The sequence below is a fragment of the Cotesia typhae genome, unplaced genomic scaffold, assembly GCF_013202065.1.
Source record: "Cotesia typhae breed Kobodo isofemale line unplaced genomic scaffold, CoteBio_Ctyphae scaffold_13, whole genome shotgun sequence".
Classification (NCBI taxonomy): Eukaryota; Metazoa; Arthropoda; class Insecta; order Hymenoptera; family Braconidae; genus Cotesia; species Cotesia typhae.
In genome coordinates, this window is record NW_027423774.1 from 19158589 (window position 1) to 19179639 (window position 21051).

At 32.8% G+C, this 21051-nt stretch overlaps 1 protein-coding gene across 5 annotated transcripts in view; it reads left to right on the forward strand.

The window, feature by feature from the left end:
* Positions 1–21051, forward strand: part of LOC141534327 (growth factor receptor-bound protein 14) — a 155211-nt gene that overhangs the window by 40374 nt on the left and 93786 nt on the right. For all 5 annotated transcript variants that reach the window (XM_074253629.1, XM_074253631.1, XM_074253632.1 and 2 more), the window contains one exon: positions 20363–20392. In XM_074253629.1, the coding sequence (XP_074109730.1) occupies positions 20363–20392 (30 nt within the window). The remainder of the gene's footprint in view (positions 1–20362; positions 20393–21051) is intronic.

Here is a 21051-nt window from a genome sequence, read left to right on the forward strand (position 1 = left end):
CGTTACTTTTATATATGTATTACTGCTGCTGTAAAATATATCTATTACATTGCTGTACAATGAATACACCTTAAAGATCAAGACGACCTTAATAACAATTATTATTTTTTTTTTTTAATAATTTTTTTTTCCATCTTTGTTCTTTATTCTATTCCACTTAATTTGTCTTCCGCAATATTTAACGATCTTATCCAAGGTAATTTGCCCACTTTTATTAAGAAAAAAAAATTACCTTCATTACTCACTAGTAATTATAGAAGAGAGGGAGTTGAGGTAAAATGGGCCTTCTTATTCTTAGAAAAAACAGCTCTGATGTTGCTTTTTTTTTTATTTTAACTCTGATGAGATGATGAAAGAGGAAAAAATTTAATGTGCACCGTAATTGCGAGCCAAAAAAATTTAATTGACGGAAAAAAAGTCTCCGAAAGAATCAGTTACCCTTTTTGATAGGAAGGTGTGAGGTTGAAGCACCAATTATTGATACTGCGAATTGAATTTTTTACCAATGAAATTCGAATTTTTTTTTTCAAATAATAATTACGTGAGTATAGGATGCGATTTATTTGGAGATTAAACATTGAAAATGATAAAAAAGGGATAATTGAGTGGAGGATAGTGACCGGAAGTATGAGTAGGGAAGAATGACAAGTGAAGCGTGGAGTGCAATAGATATTTGTGCGGTGAATAAGATAAATATATTCCGTTGGTAACTTTCATTTACTGAGGTGCATGCACAACAGGGAATTAAATATATACATATGTAAAATTTGAAAACGTATGTGTTGTGTATTATTGAAACTCATCCACTCGAACACGTCTCCTCTCATGTTTTCTGGCACGATTCCAACCGTTCTGTTTCAATCGTTCCGGAGAGATTATGCCTACCGGCTGTTCCGAAAGTTCGTTGTTCGACACTAGATTCAACTTTTAGTGAAAACGCCATCGTTGCTACTATACTTCACCTATACGGTGCACATCCTCCATAAAATCGGTCCAATGTAGTTGTAGTTGTAGTTGTTGTTCCTCTCATTTTGCTGAGAGTTGACTAGTCAAAGTGGTATTGATCGCTGCAGTTGTATTAAATTCACCAGAGTGTTCTTTCTCCCCTCCTCCTTTTCCTATCCTGCTCAGTGTTACTTCTCGAGTTTAATAATTATTAGTCTCTCTATATGATCGCCACTCCAACAGGAATAGATACTCATTGGCGACACTCCAACTCTTGCTCTCGGTCTCAAATGTTTGGGAATTATCGCTGTAACTCAATCTACTTATTGTTTTATTGTACTCTGATTTTTGTATTTTATATTTTTTATACCCCTTCCTAATAATCAGCTAGTTTATTTTGTTTGTGTCAGAGTTTTTTTTTCTTCAGAAAATTTAGAAGTATTTTTTTTAATTTATAAATTTTCTAAAATTTCGTAGTATTGATCATAAATTGATTCCTTTAAAATTTTTTTCACTTATTCTTTTAAAATTAAATAATACAATTGAAAATTTTATACTTTTCCATTTTTGTTAAATGAAAAATTTTCCTCCACGAAAAAATAAAAATAATAGATAATAAATCAAGGAAATGAAATTAGTTGAACGCGGATCCGTATAGAGTACAGAGGAATGCTCTTTGACATTGGATAAAAATAAAAAAAAAAAAACGGTGTAATGAGGTGGATCTCCTCGTGCGAGTCCAAGTGCATTATATCGCAATCGTATTATAAGCCTCAAGTTCCAAGTATTTTAGCTTGGATACCGCTCATTAGAGATCGAGAATCGAGCGCTCAACAGTTGTCATTAACTGGCAGGAGCAATTGCTCGGTTGTATCTCAATTCTGGTAATATTTACGAGCAATAAGAAGACCCGGAGGCTTTTCTCTTTCAACATACACATACACACATATCATCAGCTATAAATCATTAATGCACACTACGCTTTCAAAGGCACATAATGACAACTTCTTGCGTGTGCTTGATACCACACATCTACGTACCATTTTGCCTGAAATTGTTATTCTCTTGGTTCGCGAAACCGTTTAACTCCCCGTTGTTCATGCGAGTAACAACCGAAAAAACATAAATCATAATGATAAAGAAAGTACAGTATCATAGCAATAAGATTCAAGAAAAAGGGATGGATACATTCTCTAAGTTCCACTGTACAGGATCATTTTATTTTCCCGGGTGAATGATCCGGTCCTTAACAGTCATGAGTGGAGAATCTGAAGTTACCACGTGGGAACTACCGTCTATTCCACGAGACATCAAATAAGATCAAGAAACTTCCTTGAAAAAAATTTATTAAAAAAAAAAATAAGTTCACAATATTTAAAAATGTACAGTGATAAAAAAATTAATTAATTAAATTATTTTTTTTTACGTAATGTAAATAATTTTTTATACTTAAAAGTATGATTTTACATGATATCTGTACCGATATATTTTAGCAACAGGTTAGTAGTCTTCTGAAAAGTATTTGGTACTCTTTATAAATATCATTAATTGAAAAAAAAAATAGAAAAAAAATTTTTTTTCTATTGATGTCAGCACTTTTCACCACTGAATAAATATAAATAAAAATAAAAGCAAGCCCCAAAATGAATTGTAAAGTACAGTATTATGTATAAATTTATTTATGAAAGGTCGTCTGGTGTCGTTTGAAAAGCTTGGACACGAAATAGAATAAAAAAAGTAGCAAAGTAATCTGATAGAGACTTGTTTAGAATATTTTATCAAATTGAATTGACACAAACAAGCATGGGGTTGTATGCATGTATATCAATGTTTGTGTGTACATCATCCTACTAAGGCTTTATTTGATATTTTTTTATTTAAATCGTTAAGTGGGAAAGTTAAATTCGAGGCACGCAGTCCAGTAGCTGAACCAGGAGCTCAAGCTCTATCTGTATAAATATATAAATATAAATATACATCCATATATACAGTATTACATCCACACAAACTCAGTATCACTGCCTACCGGCTTACGTGCGTAAGTGTTGCGCAGGTCAGTTGCTTTTTTGTACTATACATTTTGTACTATACATACATAACAATCGTCATCACGTATTATACATGTATATATATCAAGTTTAGAATACTCGGGATGGGATTTTTCCTCCACTTGTACTCCCTGCTACTATACATTAAATCACTCAACCTTTACTACCTTTACTTATATTACCTTATCCATATAATACTCTTTTCTCCATTCCCATTCGTCTTCTGTTGGTATTTGTATTCGTACTCGTACTCGTATCGGGTCTACTATACAACTAAACTCGACTACTCGACTGCTGTCGGCGATACGAGCTTACAATATACATTACACACATGTACGAACCTACACCACTCGATTGTGCCTCGACAAACCTATGTAATCCATCACATACTCTACAATTATTGGAAAATAGTTCAATCGATCCTTTCGAACTTTAATCGAATTTAAATTCTATACTTACGCTTTGACATATATCTTAAACATTTTTTATTATTCAAATTCACTTTTTATTCATCCAATGAATTTTTATACCTACTTACTGTTTTATAAAAAAGTGCTTCACCGATGATTCGAACCCGCGAACATCCCCTATAAAATTTTCTGGTCAGAGAGTTGATTCGTTTAGAATTTTTTAAAAAATTTATAATTTTTAAGTTACGTTATTGAAATTTTTCGACACCAACTTTGATTAAAAAATTACACATTAACTTATTAGTAATTTTTTTCATTGGTTGTAGTAATAAAAATAATATTAATTTGTTAAGTAAAGATTAAACCCCAAAATAACAAGCTAATTAACAAAAAATAATATTAGGGCGTAACAGATATTAGAATTGATCTAATTATTCTAGGTCTGATATAATATAAATATTGTCTTATCTCACGTATTGTCGGAATGTAGTATGCTTTTGGTGTTCGGCCCCTTGCCGGGAAGTCGACAAGCAGGGAACAATAAGATTCTGTTTCGCGCAAATTTGGCTTGAGGTATAATACGTATTGTGAGCAGACTAGACTTTGTAGAGTAGAATAGAATCAGAAGAGAACATTATACATCTTGGAGCTGAATTCACACATACATATACAGAAGCAAAGAAGATGAGAGGGAATAGGAAGAATAACTGAGTATTCTCTTGCTCTAGACCAAACGTTAAGCACATCAAGGATGTATATGCAATTCCTAAACAGGGTTTCTTGTCTTGTACAGTTCACTTGCTTCATTCCACACATTTACCCTTCCTTCTCTCTCACCTTCCTCCAGCAAGTTTAGATATGTAAATTGTACCAAATCATCTTAGTTACCAGACCCCATTTCATCCATTCCTGCCATACCGACAGACAAAACAGCGCATCTACTGTACTAATACTAATACAACCCATCAAGAGGTATGTTATAAAAATTTTATCGTTATGTCTTGCAATACATACGACTATAACGATCTTGTATCTTGTTATACTACCCCAACATACCATTTATAGTTTTTTACACTTTATTTTATTTTATCAAGGAAAGGCCAACTTCACTGACACTAGTAAAGTACTAAATACCTGCCGAGAAAGCTTCGCTTTTTCGTGTTTCTCCTCGAGGTTTTTTTTTTTTTTTTTTTAATACTTCTTCACTCTTTCACCATGTCAGAGGGAAACGCATTAAGCGAGATTACTGCTGCTACTGCTGCTGATGTTACTTCTATAGGAGTACATACTTATAGGTATAGATAACCGCGGTATTATATATAATAGTGCTGGTGGGCGTGTATGTGCCAGTCTGTGGTCGTAGATGTGTTGGATACTGACGCTAATGTTAAATTCTATAGCGAAGCTTATTCATCATCGAGAAGACTGGGAGGTGAATCCGCGAAATCTTGTGTATCATCAATCTTCAATGTTACCAAGCTATAAAAATGTTTGTCGAATATTTGCTAGCTATTATATATTATATACTAATGGGTTTCGCTGTCGTCAAGATACCATCACTTTAATTTTTTTAATTAAAAATTTTATTTTTGATTTATCTATTGAGTTATTTTTAGAGTTTCATTTTAATAACAAAGTATCTAATCACAATTGCATTCTCTATTTTTTTTTGTTGAATTATTTTTAGAGTGAATTTTTGAATTTTTATTTTGCGCGTAACACATTCTTACAATAGCCTGAGTTCGCGGTGTCAAATATGCGATGTAAATAAATTTAGCGATGAAAAGTATGAAAGTTTTCAAAGTATTTTTTTTTTTTTTTTTTTTTTTCCCAAGAAACTTTTATTTATAATTCTAACATTAAACAACATTTACTCTGACTGTTAATATCAATAAAAATTTGTCAACAATTTTATTTATTTTTTTTTTTTCACGATTTTTGGAGCTAAAAATTTTATTTTAATAAAATCCTTACGGATATTTTCAACTCCTGTTTGATTTTAAAAAGCCGATATTCATGAGAAATTGCTATCTGTGTATTGTTATTACTATTATTATTGTTATACTTTTTTTGTGAAATAATATATGAGAAAACAGCTGTCAGTATGAATTTATTATTAAAACGCATAGCTGGGCATCACACAGAGAGTGCGTTGTTATCTTATCGTCGACTGTAAACATAAATATCCTGCTGGACATTGAATCAGTGCAAGCCGTCATTTTAAATCTCATTATTTGTATTTTTATTTTTTGCTTGTATTTATATTATCCATTTATATTGGATACCTCTATATTTATTTATTTATTTTTCTTAAAAAATAATTCAACTCAAACATCGTATCAGTGTTAGATTACTCATATAATAAAATAATAGAGTAGATTGTCACATGTGAAATGCGGTTTTTATGTTATTGATATCTCACTAATGATTTATTCTCAAATGTATATCAGCTGGAAATGTCATTAGAGCTTATATATCAAAACCAGTTGATGTTAAAGATTTTTTATTACTGGAATTTTTCTATAAATTTATATTACGAATGTTGAGATGCTTACTCGATTTATAACAACTTTCAGGCAAATTGCAAGTCAAGCATTTTTTAAAAAGTTTTATACAAGTGGACGTAAAAAAACTTAAAAAAAAACTTGCTAAAATTCTTTTTATATTATAAAAGTGTCATTTATCTGCACCTGACATGGATAAGAATTTTTTCAAATTTTCCAAGTTATAAAATAAATTTAAAAATCATCTAAAGTAAACTTTTAGAATAACTTTATTATATTTGAGTTATTTTTTACTGCTAAAAAATAATTTCAATAAAATTGCCTAAATTTAAACTTATTTGAAAATAAAAAAAAAAAATTTTTGAATTATTAAAAATTTATTAATTTTATAATTTTTCTACTAAAACAAATACGTTTAAATTATTAAATAAAACTTTACCGTGTTAGTGGTAATTCAAATAAATATTCTTTACAATCAACTCTTTGTAAATAATAAATCTTGCCCTGTATAACTAGAGGCTAAACTTTAATTTAATGTAAAAGCAGCCTGCGTGTAGTATATGGATTTTAAAAACACGCATCTAGCAAGTAAGGTATACCAACTAGAAACAAAACCGAGTGTATTTTTATTTCTATTGGAAGTACACTCAATTGACGAACTAAACCACCAGTAGAGTAATATAAGTATATAACTATATAAGACCATTAAATAAACTTGTATTGAGAATATGAAGAACCGCGATATACATGTAGAGCTCCTTTTCCTCCTTCACCTCTTTATTCTTTCTCGTACAGAGTCTTCTGTCTTCTCTGTTGGTTGTAGTTTGTATTCGAGCAGCACACTTGAATGCAACCAAGACACCCACAGACAGCAGTCGCGAACTGAGGCCCCGCGGGCTCGGCAAACGTGACACACATTTGCTTGCAAAAGAGCTATTCTCCTAGAACAGTACTCGACGTAGGTCGTCGACCTGACAGCACCAGCTCCTTTACTTCGGTTCCCTTTCCCCTTTCCCCTCACTTCTGGTTCTGGCTCTAACTCTACACACAGGCAAGTTCTACACTTTTGCTAACCCTGGTTATGTCGTTGAACGCACTCATTACACTACATACATCCACAGTGAGTATGCAATGTATAATTCAATGATCCCGTACACGTATCTGCTAGAGTGTTGACTCGTTTCATATATTTCGTATATATCTAGTCTATAGAGTGTGTACTTGACTGCGACTCCCAGTCGTCCACGTATTACACTCGTACGTACCTAAAATCAGGAGCATTGACTTACTCTTCTTGTTATTCTTATTCGTATTTATATATTTGCATTCGTCTTTTATTGCATTGCACATAACATATGACGTTTATATTCTGTTGTATTTATAGAAATGCCATATGTCCATTCACATTATACTGCAGATTGATTATTTTTATTTATGTCATGTTTTATCAAGCTTTTTAATTCAGTTTTCAACTCTGCCCCTATAAATATATTTCATATATAATTATTGTATTTTTACAATAAAAAAAAAAAAAAAAAATATCATATATATATATATATATATATATATATATATATATATATATATATATATATATATATATATATAGAGAGAGAGAGAGAGAGAGAGAGAGAGAGAGAGAGAGAGAGAGAGAGAGAGAGAGAGAGAGAGAGAGAGAGAGAGAGAGACCTAATCACCGGCGAGTGCTTGACTCTGAGAAACTAAACTTTAAACTCTATTGACTTGACATCAAAAGAGCATTCAATATAGTCGAGTTACGCAGTTTCCAAATCAACTCGAAAATTCAGAAATTTCGGCTCTAGTTTTCACCTTTAATATCACTGTATATAACTCCTTTCAGCTCATGGCTCTGAATACATCCTTTATTAAGGCTTTTATTACTCCATTCACTTTTATTAACGCTTGCCAAATGTTTGTACACTTATTCACTTGCTCTAATTGATTCACTTTATTTGATACTTTGAATAGTTAAAGTAGACTTTTCTTAATTTTTATAATTTATTTATTATATCTTCGATCTATCGGCTAAAACTTGGATCATTATTATTGTTATTTTTATTATGATTATTAAAATATCTATGATACAAAAGGTACGTGATTATCGTGTCGCCCCGGTTAGGTGCACACCTCGTTGTTATGTACGGCTTACAATAGCCCGCCAGAGTTCCATTCTTGGTGTGGAGTCAACCTTGCAGGTCACGATCCAATTGGGACGTTATTACCAATTCGACGATACATATCACCAGCATAAATTAACTATAATTCTACATGAGAGCTTTACCAGATTTCGAATCTCTACAGTTATATTAACTCGAGTAGAGGATATTATATCTCCCAACATATAACAACACACAACATAGTCCGTTTATTATAGCTTTCTTCTATACATTAAACATATTTATATTTATCATAGATCAAATTAAATAATTTGTAACTTAATGAGTGCTTGAGAACAAAGTAGACGCATTATACTTCATACATTATACATTATACATTCATTGTATGAGTCTATTATATTGTATCGACTTCCCTTCTTCATTTTCATTACTTTATTCCGTGCTTTTTATACCCCATACTTTACCGTATTGCCATTTTGTCAATTGGAATAAAAGTGCACCAGGTTGCGTGCCTTTTACATCTATGCTTTATGCAGTAATCCGCGGTGAAATTAGTTATTTTAAGTGATAAGCTATAATGCACTTGTCATGATTAAAATAACGCCGCTTGATTTTTTTTTTTTTTTTTTTAAATCAATACCCATAAAAAAAATAAATTTTTATTTTTTTCAATTAAATAAATCAATGTCTTATAACAATAGAAGACTTACAACTGAAAGAAAGTAATAAATTATAAGACATTAAACTTTCTATAGTGAAAAATGATGAATTTATTTAAAATCATCAAAGTTGAGTGTCAAAAATAAATAAAATAAAAATCTAAAAGTACAATAGTCTTCTTGCAGACGATAACTGTACAGGGTATGAGTGTTCATTAGAGTGTTAAATTTAATAATGACAAGTCTTAAAAATACTCTTACTTATGCCCGTGAAGCGGATAGTAAGAAACCGCTAGTTACACACACACACACACACACACACACACACACACACACACACACACACACACACACACACACACACACACACACACACATTAAGCGATTAAATAAATAAAATAAAATATAGTTACTAAAAGTAGGATGATAATTTTTTCCAGCACACTGTAATTTTCGCTGAATTGTTAAAACAATGCGGTTAAATTCTCAGTATTACAATAACTTTGTAAAAATATAATAATAATAATGTAGAACTGCAGAGAGTATCATTATGCCTGTTATTAATGCAGATTATTCAATCTTTTATGCCGAGCGATTGTAATGGAGGATAGATATATCTCATTCAACTGAGTACTAATGTTTTACTAATGAGACTTGAGTCATTACACGTATATTTATTATGCCGTCTATCTGATGCTGCTACTACCATACTCTTTTATACTCTACTCACTCGGTGCATCAAGATCTTCATCGGGTTTTAAATCATACTTTATTACAAATTATAAATTCTGTATAAATAAATAAATAATTAATGTTCTTTTTTCTCTTTCTCTTTCTCGGCTCTTTAATATCATAATGACAATGTTATGTTTATTATATCTGTTCGGGTTGAATACAGCTGGTGATTAATTGCCAGTTATTGTTATTATTTAATTAATAACTTTAATAACGGGCTCTAGAATATCCAATTGACTAGATACTGCTCGTTGTTCGCTAGATAAGAGTATTTTCAATGTAATACTTTCAATTAATTTAAAAAGACTAAAGCTAATAATGGACGACCGTTAAATCGATAACGATACGACAGATAATGGAAAGATAACACCGGTTACACTCACTGGTTAAGTCACTGAAAAATGACGCTTTTAATTAAACTACCAAGGTAATGCTTTTTTAAAAATTCTTTTTATAGCAAAAAAAAATTCTCACCTTCAGAGGTGTAAAATTTTTTAATTAAAAAAGAAAACATGTTTTAGAACAATAATTGTATAATTAAAATAAACTACCTAGCCAATGTTTTTTTAAAATCATTTTTTTAACAGTAAAGAAAAAAAATTCGGAGAATTTTTACCTTTGAAGGTGTAAAATTTTTTTAAATTCAAAAAAGCATGTTTTTAAATTATAATTGTCATATGCCAGAAAGAACAATTGGCAGAAAAAAGGGACGAAAAGGCTCCACAGAAATTCCGGCAGGAAGTGACTCCCGGTTAGTAACTGAACTCTTTGAGTAAATTACACCCATTTCTACCCCGTATCTGGTGCAGTAGCAGCATACCGACATAGCCATAAAAGCATCACTCTATATAATATACATACATACTATATACCAAAGAGCGACAAGAATGGTTCCGGAACGTCGGTCACGAATAACCGGATGCGGCCCGAAAATGCCCAAAAACCGAAACGGCCTGTTCTCTATTTAGAGCACACACTGACTGACACCGTGAAACATATTTGCATATTTACATATTGTGTGTCTGGAAGGATTAAGGCCCCATCTTCATTGTCCTTATTATTTCACTCAAACATCGAACATTGAACATTAAAAATTAAACAAGGCATTCTCTTTGTCTTTGTTTTTTTTTTTTTTTATTTTGTACTTCCCTTTGTCTATGTCTTTGTTTTTGTTTTTGTCTCGTGGTACGTTCTCACTATGATGCACACACGTCCGTAGTCTCAATAGTCTGCGGTATAGTAGTGACATAGTGGTGGAGCTCCGTAGCTGTAGTGTCTATCCTCTTGTTGTTTTTCAGTTGTCCATTATGCGATATGTCACGCTGCATAATGTATGCTCGCAATCCAAAGCGGCAACAACTTCCGGCGCATCATCTATGTCATTGTTTACGAGCATCGCTCCATGACGGTCACATGTATCCATCCACCATAGGCTAACCAGACAACTCCTGTAGCTTTTCATCTAAAAGGCCCGGGATTATCCACGTGTACCCTCTTCTGCTTCTTCTCTTTGATCGTTTCTAGCTTGAGTGACAGGTTTTTTCCTAATATTAGAAGGAGAATTTGCTAGGATTCAATTTTTATATTATTCGATATTTATATCAAATTTAAAAAATACAAAATTCAAGACATAATTTGATTATATAAGACCGGTAGAAAAACAATTGGTGTAATAACTACAATAACATTTAAAAAGGCACTTTTTAATCACAACAACAACAGGAACAGGAACAATTAAGAACGTTAGGGGCATATGTCAACATATTTTCCCTTTCAGTGTGGCCATTAGCCAGCCCGGCAATTTAGTTAGCATTTATGGAGAATCGTCGAGGCCGTTCGAATGCAAATCCTCAGTTAATACAATCGTAATAATACGCGATAGGAATTGTAAAGAAGAAAGTTAATGAGAAATCTTTAGGGGTTGAATAACAACACAAAACAACGGGTAAAAAAATTTTATGAACGACTGGAGATAGCAGTCACGAGGGTTGAAACAATGATACAGACTCTGAAGAAACAAGAAAAGAAAAGAATTAAATGAGGAAAAAAATGGTCTTACGGCTCGAAATCTAATGCCCGAAGCTCAAGTTAACTTTTTGCAAACTTCCGTCAGAGACAAGAGTCAGAGACAGAGTTACTGATGAGATGAGGACCGAGATACACACATGAATGCCCAGAGAGAGACAATGACGGCTCTGTATAATACACAGAACGAGAGATAAGATGAGCAGAATGAATGGCGAACACTGAAGAAGAAACTGAGAAGAAATTACTTCCTGGGTTGGTGCGTGCCAAAAGGCGGTTTTCCCGCTTTACATATGAACCGCGTATCCTATTGTCTTTTTTTTGGAGCTCCAGTGCTCACTCGGCGCTGTCGGTAGGGAATTTTTTTCCCCCGTGAATTATGGCACTGATCCACAACAGCGGGCTCTTGCTCTAGCTTGGATCTCGGATCATCTTGGATTTCTCAGAGAATATCGCAGTCATAGGACTTGCATTATTCCGGCTGGTGAATACCAGCTTAAACCGGGTAGGGCTTCTTCAGTTTCAGAGTCAGACGGTTTGGCGTCCATGAGCTTTTTCACCTACTGCCGGCACAAGAAATGCATACCGACGGCTGCTTCGGGTCTGCAGTCTACAAGCTCCCTTTTTTACTTGTCAGCATGAGTGGGCAACTTTTGCGCTTGCAAATTACGCAACTGGATTTCCCAGACTGGGGATACAACTTTTGTCTAGAGTCTAGGGTTAGCTCGTGCTACGTCATCTGTTGAACTGAAAGCTGAAGGAAGCTTCGAGCTACCCATACACAACCCAGAATGTGGAATGTTTAATGTACATTCGCCGGCAGAAGGCACACCAGGCTTCCCCAATTTGAATATGCGACATGACTAGATAAAAATATAAACATGAACCATAGAGAGCACATGCAAATCATCCTTCAATTTTTCATATATTTTGCATACCTTGTAGATTTGCATTACCGCGATTTTAAGCTTTTATGCGATACGAGGAGGGATGGGATTCCTTTTCATCAGAAAGGTCATCGGCCTTTCTATTCGAGAAACTGTGTCGGCAATAATTATTATCATTATGATGAAATTAATAGGCATTGTCGTATGATAGACTAAATCCTGTTTGAGTTATAAATTATTATTAACATTGTCATTACAGAGTCCAATAGATCTCATTATCCGTTACTAATGAACTGTAACAATATCCAGATCCTCTTTGGGTTCAATTTAATGTTTCAAACAATTCTCTTCATTATTATTAATCAATGGATATATTCAATCCATTCAAAATACAACCGATGACGTAAATTCATGTCAATACCAGTTTTTATCGGGTATCAGTCTTTGTGAGGTATAAATATATATAAATACAGCTTTCAAAGCGTCTGAGAACGTAAGTTTGAATGAAATAACTATCATTCCGACGTGTGTTGTCTGGTATTCCGGGTAACACCGAAAACGTGCTTGTTGATTGTCACTGAAATTGAAGGAATTGTTCAAAGGAGAGTTAAAGCGGAAAGTTTAGTACTTTGAGGGGCTTTACGAACTTTGAATTTTTTTTTATAATAAAATCAGTCTCAAGTTTTAACAATTTTATTTTTGAATTTTTGAACTTTGATAATTTAAATTGAAAATATTGTTTAAAAAAAAAAACAATTGATAAAAAATTTTTAAGGTATAATTACTTGAATATTCATCAATGAAAAAATCGCTCTAAAAAAAATTATTTGAAAATCGCTCAAGTTTTAAAAAGGTGATAATCATTTGAGAAATAAACCCCGAGAACAAAATAGTCGGTAATAATTTTTTAACAGGTATTTTACAGGACAATATATGTTTTTGTAGGTCGGTAATTTACATATGTAGTGAGAGTTGTGAGGTAGGGATAGTGGAGAGTTACACATTGCACCCTGTGTATGGATATATAAACAAGAGTAGAGGAGTAAAGCGACACGCGTGTTACGTGGAAAGCTTTTGCATGCAATTTATCGCTCCCACGAGCATAAATAAGGGAATGTACATAAATATGGCGCGCGGTTTTGCGGTCTGAGGATTTACAATGCATCACAATGTGACGCTGTTCACCCAATCGATAAATACCGATTATCAAGGAAATAAAATTTTAAATTCTTTGATATACATGTAAGAAGTTTAAACAGCGCCGGTCTGCCTTCAAAAAATATATATATAGATATATATTTTGACTCTGACATGTGTCGCGAGTCGACGATAAATAAATCTAATAATGAGAGAAAAAGATTTTAGACAAAGAAACTATTGCAACAGGTTTATCTATCACAAGATGATCGACGGCCGTGACCGGAAAGACTTTGAATTATACAACACGTTGCGTGTTAGACTCTCCACGGCACACTCGTTTCTCTTGATGCCGGTCTAATAAAACCTGCAGAAACGATCCTCGACTTTGAGCAATTGAGAAGTCCTAGACACGCTAGTACTTGTTTGTAATTTGCAACTAGTACTGCAATTCTAACTAAATCTCTTCTACTAGATATATATATATATATATATATATATATATATATATATATATATATATATTTGTAATGGCTACTGATGTACCGCTCTATTTGTGACCTAACGCACAGATTTTTTATTTTGGTATTTCTTAGAAATTAAAATAATTTTTTCTTTTTGTACTTGATAAATTTTTTTATTTTTTCTAAAGAGCCTATCTATTAGTGCTTTACAGTTCAGTTAACTTTTAAAACAAATTTTACTTGTATAAAATGGTAAAAAAAAATTGTTTAGAAAGTACAAAAAATTGAAAATTTAATTTACATCAGGAAATTTTTTCAGGGGAAAATTTTTTTCTAACATTAATTCATGAGATAACAAAATATGTTTGAAAAAAAAAATCAAAAACAGCAAAACCAAAAGCACTCGAATTACTTAAGACTTATTGATGAAATCAATACCGCTTGCGTATGAACTGATAAAACATGAGAACAAGTTATAAAAGACACTTTTCTGTGTAGCCTGTATCGAATGTGTGCGTGTAAATTAATGTGTGTGTTTAACGAAAAAAGGAGCTGAGCAGTAGGAAGATGATACACAATGTAAGCAGGTTTCTTGTGACTCGCGTGTCGGCGTCTTTTGAAATGTGGAAACCTCAGAGTATCTTTCTCAAGACCATTGTTACTTACAAAAAATAATTCACCTAACTTTTAAATCCCAGTGTAGAAAGAAATAATTAATTACAAAGAAAACCATAAATCATTAAGTTGAAAATGATTATATGAAATACATGACCAACAGCCATTGCTCTCTTGCTCTATCATTATCCTCAGGTGCAAATGTTATATACATTAATGATAAATGATCCGATCTACCCAATATTTTTTATCATTATTGATATCCCACCTTTTTATTTTTATTTTATTTTTTTATCCCACACTAATCTAATGTTTTAACCAAATGGCAATGCAATATTATGCGATTAATACTTACGTTACATCTTATATCTTACATCTGTGCCGTGTGAACTCCAATCGTGTTTTATATAAATATCAATATGTAATATATATATATATATATATATATATATATATATATATATATATATATAGTAACAGTATCATATATATCGTGATACAGGTAACATGGCACATATTGGGATGATAGTCTTCTCCACAAGACTCGGTAAATCAGACAGTTCGAGGATGCATACCTGTCGATAGCAGGTGTGCTAATGGTTCCTGTGGCTTTCAAAGGCTTGTTAGATTATTCATCCGTATTAACAATATACACATACCTAACATTATTTAACGCATTAATAATAATAATAATAATAATAATAATAATAATAATGATATAGCAAGGAGTGAATGAAACTTTTTGAACATTGAACCAAATTTTCATAATGATTATTTTATTTTTAACAAAATATTAATTTATCATTATTATTATTATTATTATTTCAAAAATTTTATTCCCACTAATAATAAGAATAAAATTTATTACGAAAGTTTAAATGTTAACTCGGATTGTTAATACAATGAATAAAATTAACCGCGACAAACTTTAGTCATTGATGTGTTTGTGCGTAGTGGTACGTTTTGGTAATTTAAATAGCTTGAAAGGAATGTGCTTGATGCATTACCATAATGACGACCTTGTGACTAAAACACAAAGTGGTTTTAGTGTTAATAGCTGCTGGTGTTTGTAGCAACTATTTCCGGGCAGTTCAAGCCCGAGCAACCTGAAACAATGGAACTAATTGTCCAAATGTTACTGAAACTCGAAAATTAAAGTTTCATTAAATTAAAGAATAAAAATTACAATTACTGTTATTATTATTATTATCTGTAAAGTAAACTTTTTACTCAGCTTCTCGTGAGTTGGGAATGAATTAGTTCCCGAGGAAGGAAAAGTAATAGGTCAATTTAAATATGGAAAAAATCTTAAGTTTTAGTTAATATAAGTGGAACAAGAAGCAACTTTTATAATAATTGCTAAAGTTTTTTGTTCTACCGAAGAAAGATAGCAGTATCTTTATTATAAAATTTTGAAAAATAGTTTGTTATTTGATGATATTACTTTAGCACGAACGATTTTCCGAGCTTACTCTCATTCTTCTACATCTATTCATGTTGAAAAGTTGTGTTCATGATGAAAAGTTGTGTTAGTTTAATGTTTGGAGTAGCAGAGTGTAGGCTATATATTAGAGTACAAGTAGTGGTGATAGTAGATGCTTTTCTTACTTTTCTCAGCGATATAGAAGGTCTCGGAATAAAAGCAGTAGAAAGAAAAGAAAAAGAAGAAGTAGATCTTTTGGTTTTTGAACCTCCAATACGTCGAGCCGATTGGCAGCCGCCCAAAGAACAGGTGTTATCACCTTAGATTTTTGTTTTTCCAATCTTCCGTGTACAAACGGGGATCTGTGAGCGCACACATGTGTGTTTATAAGAAATAGAGAAAAAAGTGGTATTGCTTAAATCCAGTAAGCCAGTGCCGGGAAGACGGTATGAGTAGTATTAAGAATAAAAAAAAATTTACCTCCAATTTTCAGATAATATATCTGCTCTGGTTGCCTTACTTCTCAACGATTCCTTTCAAACTTTTCTGCATTGTGCGACTTTTCCACCGAGCACAAATAACATGCAATCAGCTAAAAGCATATTTCACATCTCACTTTTACACAATTGAAAAGCTAAGCGAAGAAATATGTTTCTGAGAGAAATGAGCAAAAATGAAAATGTACTTCTTGCTCCTGTTATTATATTTTTTTATCTTTATCCTTTCCTTTTTCTCATTCCTTTTATAACTATATATATCTATATACTCACCACTATTTTATTTTATTTCAGTTTCAGTTAACTTTTTGTCTCATTCCCTTTATTACCATCAGTTTTTTTTTATTTAACTTTCTTTGGTCTCGCTTAGCGCTCTCCACATCGTTTACCTTTCAAAATGATCTCTTTCAATTTAAACCCAACCGAACTTTATTTTGATTTTACTTTTTACTTCCCCAATGACTCAAACGTGTCCGAGCCGAATCCTTTGTACTTTCAAACATTTTTCTGTTTTCATCCGGCAATCGCTCTTTTTACCGTCAAATTACATCTATTTTTTTTTATTCTAAAAATTATTTTTAACTAATGACCTGTTTGATTAAAAAAAAAAAAAAAAAAAAATTTTTTTTCTTAAATAAAATTAATAATTTTAGAAACTAAAATTTTTATTTAAATGAAAAATTATTTCTTCAATCCGGAAAATTAACTCGAATTTTTTTACTACAGTCCTTTGAATTTCGGAGAAAAAATAGTCAATTTAAATTTAAAGGAGATACTTAAAAGATAAATAGACAGGACTTAGGGAATATTATCGTTTTGGGAGTATCATTTTTCGGACAAAAGTCATTTCGGCTGTAGTTATAATAACCAGTGGACTGTGGACAGCCACGTGTCACTTTTCTCAATGCCCGTCGCCCGATATCTTGCCGACATTTTTTGTGGTAGGCCTCATTGTTAGCAGCTCACCCTTGTGAGAAATTCAATGTGGGTATTCAGCCGGGCGAACAAGTCTCTCCATTCACATCAAAGCTGACGAAATATACGTCTGGTACTCTCTTGTTTCTCGGCTCCCCATTAAAATCTAACAAATAATAATAATAATAACAATACTAAGCCGCTGGTGAAATAAATAGTTTTCAAAAATAAAACAGACACCCGATAAATTTCACCCTATCTCGGTAAATTTTTTAATAAAACTCCTCCACCGTTTTATTTCCTCCAACTAAGCACATAATAAGTGAACTCGCGTTATCTTTATGAAAAAGTTTCAATTATAAAAAATACAAAATAATAGACAGCCTTTAATGTTAGCACGAACCCAAACCGGCACGTGGAGCGCGTCTATGTGTGTATGTGTGAGTGTGTGTGTGTGGGGGGGGAGGGTGTGAGTATTGAGCTGTTGGCTCGCGTTAGAGCTTCTGTAAAGTTCTCTCTTCTCCGGAACTATGAATCTCGGACACCCTGGAGCGCTGAGAATTACGGGCTTCTCTTATTTATAGTTATCGCTTTTTAAAACGTATTTTCTGGTCGCGGAGATACTCCTGCAGTATCAACACCAACACATGCCCAGGACGAGTGCAGCTGAAAAAATTTAATACCCTCCCGATTTGATACCCGTACCGGTACCCGTATGGAGACTGCCCATACCCACACCAAGGATCCGAGAATACAATATCCCTCGTATTGTCGTACCAGAGGTAACCTAGTATACACTGCACACTCTACAGTATATCGGATAGGTTACCACATTATACTATATAGTATCGTATAGTATGGCGCAATACACTAAACAACACTGGGCGGTGGTAGTCTCTCTCATTTGCTAGCATATACTCTTGTGCTACCCGATCTACGGAAATCGAATGGTCGCATTCGATGAGCCACTCGATAAATTTACTTGTGTAGTCTGCTGCTATGCACTGAATCTCCGAATTCAAACAAAACAATCTACGGTAGACAATGAAATGGAGATCGATATACCCACCGCCCGAGTAGTGCGATAGATAGATTACCAAATAAATGGATAAATAGATAGATAGACTGATAGCTTTTCGAATGAATCTACTCAAATTTTGTCAATTTTAACATTTTTAAAATAAAACAATTTTCAAGGTCAATACGAACGTAGAAAATTTTTAAAATCAATTTTTATCGACTATTTAAGATATGTTCAACTTTAATTTTAAATAACTTTTAAAGAAGTAAGTTTATTAAAAATTTATAAGAGATCTTTTTTGTAGAGTCTTTAATTTTCTACAAAAAGTACACACAAATTTTTTAGTACGTTGCTTGTAGAACGAACTATAAAATTTTAAAGTCTAGCAATATTTTTTCCCATGTTATTAAAATAAAAAATGAAAATTTTCAATTCGCGACTTTTAAATATAAATATAAATGTCAAAAGTTCAAATTTTGACAAAGCATTTGAAAAATAATAAAAAATCGCTTACTTTCAGCGTTTCAAGTGCGTCTAACTCTCAAAGCTAGAATATGTGATGTAATGTAAAAGAAAAGGAATTATAAATATCTGAATGGAATTACCCAGAGAGTATTATCTTATTACAATTGGTGGCTCGGTCTAATCATCATTGGAAATTCTCACTCTATCTGTAACACTATTCTCCGAGGATTTCCCTCGGAATTTCTAAGCCTGGGTAGTATACTACATTATCCGAAAGTCAGGGCTCTCATAAGGATCTTCTTGGTCTCGGTCTCGGTCTCGGTCGTTCGGGTTCAACCGGCTCCAGCAGCTTCTGGTATGAGACCTAACACCACCCGTGAATAATGGATTCCACCAGCCATACTTACAGTCTCTCATTCTCTCAATAATTCTACTTACGCTGGATGAAGTTCATCCACATTCACATCCTCATCTACATCTACATCTTCCTCATCCTCATTTTACACACACGCTTCAAACTGCTTCGATCGATCAATCTCACCTCATTAGACTTAATAACCATTGCGGTGTATGACGTGGATGTATCGCTCTGTAGTATTATAGCATTAGAGAGCTGAATAAGTCAAATGGGAAGATGGAAGATGGAAGATGGATCAAAATGCCGATTATGTATACGTGATGAGACACTCCTTAAATTATTAATTTTCGGGCTCAAGGATGAGAATGGGCTGTTATTTTCGCGGATGGTTTATTGTACCTACGTGCTGGTGGATTAATGCTTGAGCAACAAACAACCCAAGAGTTGTTCCCTTCCCTGGTCTTTCCTTGTGAGTTGATAAGATATATAATACAGTTCCTTTGTATATCTTAACGAGGCTAAATGGAGCTTTGTAGTCGATGGTTCTTGGCAAAAGTTATATATTACAGCGTCTACCCGCTACCAGTGAATTTTCACCTAGTTCACCCAGTTCGTGCTAGCTGCTACCTTCTCTACCTTCTCTATACATGTATTTCGGCTTTCAAACCGAGTCCAGATAACTAACTTCATTGTCTGCCTCCAGGTTAAGAGCTTCCTCTGTTTCCTGATTATACACATTATTTTACACTAAATATTCTACAGCTATTTATTCATACGTCATACCGTTTTACTAAATTACAATTACCGCTTGTAAATGTTTATCGATAACTCACGGAGCTTTAACTAAATTTATTTTTCCTCTTCTCAATCTCTAAATTATCTAAAATTAAATTTAAGATTCATTATTGTTTGCAATATAATATTAATAGTCAAACATATAAATTTGAATAAAAAATATGTTGAGATTTTTTAAGGAGAATTTATGTGCTTGCATAATAAAATTTATTCTGATAACACTAAGTATTAAAATTTATAAATTTAGTACAAGTGTAAATAAATTTTTTTTTAATTTTTTAAATAATTAATATTAATTAGTGATTTATATTTTTGTTACAGATGAATTTTCCGGACGCCGAAGCACTTTTGGTGAGTGAAATAAATAATTTTCTGGAATATGAATATGAATGTTAATATCCCGGGTAGAAGTAGAATAAATGATAATTATATTTAAAAAAAAAAAAAAAAAAAAAATCCTCGCGTATAATGAATAATAATTACCAAAGCTTATGAAGAGGTAGTAATAACAATAACAGGTTTGGAATAATTTTTGGAGGATGTAGGGTCTAATCGCGTGCAATGTATGCTGGATTTTTATTATTTCTGTAGATTTGAGGGTTCTCGGTTCTCGGGAATTTATAGTTATAACAAAACAAAATCCCGGTAGCTGGTGGCTGGAAGAGCATAGCAGAGATGATAAAAAGAGAGTAGAGCATAGAGCGTTGTTCGTTATCTCGAGACCGTGGCGCTCGATTTATCTTGGTACATAAATAATTTATAATACCGGGTATAGGGGTCGCGGTATAGAGAATACGAGAACCGAGAATAGAGAATAGAGAATAGAGAACAGAGTACGCCGTAGTTATCGTGTCGAGAAGTACCAGAGGGTGAAGTGTATACGTTTAACATTGCGAAAAGTGCACGTTCTTCAATAACAACCTTCAACCTCTACTCTGTCCTCATCCTCGTATCCATCTTCTGTCTCCCGAAACTATCTTCTCTCCCTCTCTCTATTCCCTGATACTCTA